This window comes from Chiloscyllium plagiosum, unplaced genomic scaffold, assembly GCF_037043375.1.
Source record: "Chiloscyllium plagiosum isolate Xiang-an unplaced genomic scaffold, Cpla_swu_hap1 HiC_scaffold_35, whole genome shotgun sequence".
NCBI lineage: Eukaryota > Metazoa > Chordata > Chondrichthyes > Orectolobiformes > Hemiscylliidae > Chiloscyllium > Chiloscyllium plagiosum.
This window is the reverse complement of record NW_028270173.1, coordinates 22,744,470-22,750,469: the sequence shown is the minus strand read 5'-3', so window position 1 is coordinate 22,750,469 and position 6,000 is coordinate 22,744,470. Positions and strand designations below refer to the sequence as shown.

Below are 6,000 nucleotides of genomic sequence, written 5' to 3'. Positions count from 1 at the left end.
CGTGAGGAGAATGTGCAAACTCCACACAATCAGTCTCCTGATGCTGAAATCAAACCCGACTCCCTGGCGCTGTGAGGTAGCGGTGCTAACCGCTGAGACATTGTGCTGAGTCTTTTCGAGCAGCACAGACTCAGTGGGTCGATTGGCCTCCTTCTCTGAGCCTGCTATGTTATCAGAAAGTTCTGTCAGTGCCTGTTTCCAACACCTCTTCTCTGGTGTCTGTCTGCAGAGGGGAATGCATGACTTCAGTCATTTGCTGGGCAGCGTGAAACTAAGCCTCAAACACAGCCCCTTCAGAGCCACAATGCTTGTAAGTTTTTTTCATTTTCCCTTTATACTGTAATTTCCTCTCTCTCAAACTCAGCAACAAAACCAAACAGTGCCTCCTATTTCCATGCACGCGCCTCTCCACTTAACCCTCTCTTAATGAATACTTATCTGGGAGGGGAAGGCTGAAGAGTGAACTGCTAGAGACCTTTCAAAGTTCTGAAAGCGTTTAATTTTCTCTGCTGGGGACAAATGCATCCACGTTTCTGCACGGGGAGACCAAAATTGAGATCAACTATAAATACAAAAATAAGAAATGGGGGTGGGGGGGCGATGAAGGCATGGAGACGTGCTGAAAACTTATTGAATTGAATTGAATTTATTGTCATGTGTACCGAGGCAAAGCTTTGTCTTGTGAGCAGTACAGGCAGATCACAGAGTTAAGTAGCACAGATGGTAAATAATAGGTAAACAGCGGTAAAAACACAGTATAGGTGCAGGCGAATGTTAAGAGTTTGAGTCCATTCAGTATTCTAACAACAGTCAGGTAGAAACTGTAGTGAAACCGGCTGGTGCGTGTGTTCAGGCTTCTGTACCTTTCTCCCCGATGAAAAAATGTGTTGCTGGAAAAGCGCAGCAGGTCAGGCAGCATCCAAAGAGCAGGAGAATCGACGTTTCGGGCATAAGCCCTTCTTCAGGAAGGCTAATGCCCGAAACGTCGATTCTCCTGCTCCTTGGATGCTGCCTGACCTGCGCTTTTCCAGCAACACATTTTTCAGCTCTGATCTCCAGCAGCTGCAGTCCTCACTTTCTCCTTCTCCCCTGATCGTAGAGGTTGTAGAAAAACATTGCCAGGGTGGAATGGATCATTGAGAATGCTGATGGCCTTTTCTTGACAATGGGCCTGGTAGATGGAATCTATAGATGGGAGGTTGTCCTTTGTGATTGTCCGAACCGAGTTCACCACTCTCTGTAACCGTCTCCGATCTTGAATGGTACAGTTGCTATACCAGGTAGTGATACATTCAGACAGAATGCTCTCGATGGCACACCTATAAAGGTTGGCAAGGATTTTCGCTGCATGAGGAAGAAGAGATGTTGGGCCTTTGTAACCAGTGCATCCACATGAAGAGTCCAAGAAAGCTTGTTGTGGATGACCACTCCCAGGAGCTTGACACTCTCCATTCATTCCACCTCTGTGCTGTAAATGTGTAGGGGTGCATGAGTAACATCCCGCTGAAAGTCAATAATGAGTTCCTTGGTTTTGCTGGCATTGAGAGCGAGGTTGTTCTCAGTGCACCATTTTTCCAGGTCTTCCACCACCCGTCTGTAGTCTGTTTCATCGCCATCTGAGATTCAACTGACTATGGTGGTGTCATCAGCGAACTTGTGAATGGCATTACTCTGGTATTTGGCGACGTAGTCATGGGTATACAGTGAGTACAGTAGGGGGCTGAATATGCACCCCTGGGGGCTCCAGTGTTGAGTGTTAGTGAGGATAAAATATGGTCCCAATCTTCACTGATTGTGGCCTGTGGGTCAAGAAACTGAGGATCCAGTTGCAGAGAGTGGGGCTTAGGCTGAGATCACTAAGTTTAGTAATCAGTCTCGAGGGGATAATAGTGCTGAAGGCTGAACTGTGGTCAATGAGTAGGATTCTTAATTACCTGTTCTTAGTGTCAAGATGTTCTAGGGAGGAGTGAAGGGCAAGTGATATGGCATCTGACGTGGATCTGTTGGTCCGATAGGCAAATTGGAGTGGGTCAAAAGTAGTGGGGAGGCTGAAGTTGATTAATGCCATGACCAGCCTTTCAAAGCACTTCATGACCACCGAAGTTAGGGCCACTGGGCGATATTGAGACATGCTGCCTGAGCCTTCTTAGGCACGGGGATGATGTTGGCCCTCTTGAAACAGGCAGGGACAGTGGCCTGCTGCAGGGAGAGCTTGAAGATGTCGGAGAAGACCTCTGCCAGTTGATCTATGCATGCTCTGAGTGCACAGCCTGGTACTCCGTCCGGTCCCATCGCTTTCCTTGGATTCGCACGGCGGAAAACTGATCTGACCTCTGATGCAGTGACTGTTGGGATAGGTTCATCAGGACTTGTCAGAATAGGCTCAAAGCGAGCATGGAAGGTGTTGAGACGATCTGGGAGGGATGTGTCATCATCTGCTATCTTGCACTGTCTCTTCCTAGAACCTGTGATGTCATTCAGTCCCTGCCATAGTCGCTGGGTGTCTGTTTGGGTCTCTAGTTTGGATCGGTATTGGTCCTTGGCTGTCTTTATGGCTCTGCAAAGGTCAGACTTGAGTGGGTCTCCTGATCTGAAGGCCTCACGCCTGGTAGAACTAACAGCCACAAAAGTGTGGTTAAAGTGATTATCCTTAACATATTTAATTTGAAGTTAAAAATCACACAACACCAGGTTACTGTCCAACAGGTTTATTTGGAAATACCAGCTTTCAGGATGCTGCTGCTTCATCAGGTAACTAGTGGGGCAGGATCATGAGACACTGAATTTATAGTAAAAGGTCACAGTGTCATACAATTAAAACAATATATTGAACAAACCTAGATTGTAGTTAAGTTTTTCATCTTTTAGAGAGGGTTACTGGTATCGATTCCTTAATATGTAAATCCCAAAACTTCTTTCAAGTCACATTCCCGAGATAATTTAAGGTTTTATAAAAAAAAAGTGACATCTCAGTTCAGACAATGCATTAAAGATGTGAGGTTAGACTCTGTGTGTATTCCAATCTTGAGTCAGACTGGTTCTGTTTCTAATGTAGGACTCAATAAAATATCACATAGATTGACTGCCTGCATACTGTGAGCTTTTAGAACAAAATAGATCTGTAAATACAATTCTGCAAATGCAGATTCACTCCATAGACTTATATGTGTGTTTGTGTGCATGCAAGGGAGGAAGAGAGAGAGTGTAAGTGTGTGCACATGTGTGTAAGCTCTTGGTAGAGTGTGTGCAATGGAGTATAAGCATACCAAGCACGCGTGCACACACGTGTACACAAACTCTCACTCACAGACGCGTGTGCGGATATAAATATATTGGGTGAATTTGCATTTGCAGAATTGTATTTGCATGTTATAAATTCCTGCATTCAAAATAGAACCAGTCTGAGTCAAGATTGGAATACAGACAGACTCTAACCTCACACCTTTAATGCATTGTCTGAACTGAGATGTCACTTTTTTTCCATAAAACCTTAAGTTATCTTGAGAATGTGACTTGAAAGTAGTTCTGGGATTTACATATTAATGAATCAATACCTGTAGCCCATTCTAAAAGGAGAAAGACTTAACAACAATTTAGGTGTGTTCAATATATCCTATCAGTTGCATGACACTGTGATCTTTTGCAATAAATTCTGATCCTGCCTCACTAGCTACCTGATGAAGGAACAGCGCTCTGAAGGCTAGTGCTTCTAAATAAACCTGTTGGACGATAACCTGGTGTTGTGTGATTTTTAACTTGGTCCACCCCAGTCCAACACCGGCTCCTCCACATCACTTAATTTGAAGGCATACAGCTACATGAGGAAGGAACAGAAGATGCTGATAAGGGGTGAGATTATAAATACCAGCACGTGTCAGCCTGTTTCTATACTGTTATATATTGTAATTTTTAAAAAATGTGTTCATAGAACAGTTCCAATAGGAGAGTTGGTTATTTATAATAAACTGGTCAATGACTGTTAAATAAGTGTAAGAGTTCTATTTTAAAGTCAGCAAGTGGCTCAGGCCTGGATTTCTCTTGCTTCAGCCTGTAGCTGTATCTTTGGCTTGCTGCCCCGTACTTTCATTTTCTCGGTACACTGTGAAGTTACCTCTGATTCACTTCGTGACTCTCCCTCCTGCCGCCAGTTTCTGCACTTGGGTCGGACGCAGCCCTCCAGAGAACCTGCATGGAATTTGGAAGCAGGAGAGGTGATCACTAAAGATGCGACCTTTACTTTGCGCATTGTTTTGAGACTGTTGGGTGTGGAACAGGAGTGTGGATGAGATGGCCTATCTTTCGATTAGGTTAGATTAGATTCCCTGCAGTGTGGAAACAGGCCCTTCAGCCCAACAAGTCCACACCGACCCTCCGAAGAGTAACCCACCCAGACCCATTTACCCCTGACTAATGCACCTAACACTATGGGCAATTTAGCACGGCCAATTCACCTGACCTGCACATCTTTGGACTGTGGAAGGAAACCGGAGCACCCAGAGGAAACCCACGCAGACACAGGGAGAATGTGCAAACTCCACACAGACGGTTGCCCGAGGTGGGAATTGAACCCGGGTCCCTGGCACTGTGAGGCAGCAATGCTAACCACTGAGCCACCGTGCCTCCCAGGAAGGGGATCGAGGGAGGGGAAAGGAGAACAAAGACTTGCATTTGTGTGACACCTTTTGCAATCTCAGGACATCCCCAGTTGTTTTGCAGCCAACGTTGCCTAGAAGCTGCAAGTGTATGCAGCCTCTCTGTTGTTTCTTCCCCGATCCAGAAAGAAGTTTGGAAGTAACAGCCATTGATAGTACATTTGGAATATAGCTAATTGTGGTCATAATGTAGGAAATAAGGCAGCCAGGCTGCAGAGTGCACATTCCGGCGAACAGTGGTAATCAGATTTAGTAAGGGTGTTCATGAGGGATTAATATTCACCAGAGCATTTCCTCCGCTATTTTTTGAATAATGCCATAGGATCTTCCCATCCAACCGGAAGGGCGGACAGTTCAGTGTTTCACCCACAGTCTGACTGACAGTGCAGTGCTCCCTCAGTACTGCACTAGGCATGTTAGCACAGATTGTGAATTACACAGGTCCCACAGCATTCTGATGGGACAGGTGAGAGTGCAACGAACAAAGCCATGCTTGGCATCCGAAAAAGAGAGAGAGAGAGGGAGGACGGGGTGTGGAGAGAGTGTGGTTCAGAAGGGAGGTCCCACGTGGATGGTAATGGGGTTGGGTGGATCACGAAGTTGTGTGCCTTGTTTTCTGAGCCATTTGGGTGACTAGAGAGAGAGATTGGTGAATGCTGTATCCGGGTGTGAAAAGACACGCTCCTGGGCAGGCTGACAAACACGCTCGACTGGAAACAAACTACAGAGAACTCTTGATTATCTGAACGACACGGGCAGGGAATATTTTATTCCAATACCGGATAAAACAGCTTAGTCAAGCATCAGGACCTTGCAATCTTGTTCGGATAATCGAGGTTCCTCTGTGTACAAACAGAGCCAGATCCTTCTCAACACCCAGATTCATTAGGGAAGGTAGAGTTGGGTGTAGTTCAGTGCTGGAGTGGCCAGGTCAGATTGGTGGGTGAGCTAGGAGCACGGGGAATGGATGGGTTTTCTTTACTGACCTTGAGCGTGAATTAAAGGTTGGCGAGTTAGCCTGCAGTTTGTGTGTGTGTGTGTGTGCGCGCGCGCGCACAGTGAGGGGGGGAGGTTGTTCCTGTTATTTTCGTCCAGCTCTGAGTTAGCAGTTTGCATGCGTGCCACCTGCGCACACTGTTATAATGCTTAATTGCATATTAAATAATTGAAAGCCCCTGGGCTCTGAAGATGGTGTGAACTGCTTGATTGAATGTCGCTGCTGGACAGAGTGATTACTTGTCATTGATTTTAGTTGTCTGCTTCATTCTCACAAGGCTTACTGACTGCTCAGCCTCTGGAACTGACGGGCGGACAGGGTTTGAAGCTTTTTGTTTCCCAAGCTCTGCAC

At 46.0% G+C, this 6,000-nt stretch overlaps 1 protein-coding gene across 2 annotated transcripts in view; it reads left to right on the top strand.

The window, feature by feature from the left end:
* The first annotated feature begins 229 nt into the window (after positions 1–229).
* The window catches only part of LOC122541386 (protein CutA homolog), a 30,121-nt gene continuing 24,350 nt past the window's right edge, over positions 230–6,000 (top strand). Inside the window, exon 1 of one of the 2 annotated variants that reach the window (XM_043678115.2) lies at positions 230–310. In XM_043678115.2, the coding sequence (XP_043534050.1) occupies positions 236–310 (75 nt within the window). In that variant the 5' untranslated portion in view covers positions 230–235. Of the gene's footprint in view, positions 311–1,377; positions 1,471–6,000 lie in introns of those variants that run through there. The other variant, XM_087979351.1, reaches the window with a different exon arrangement.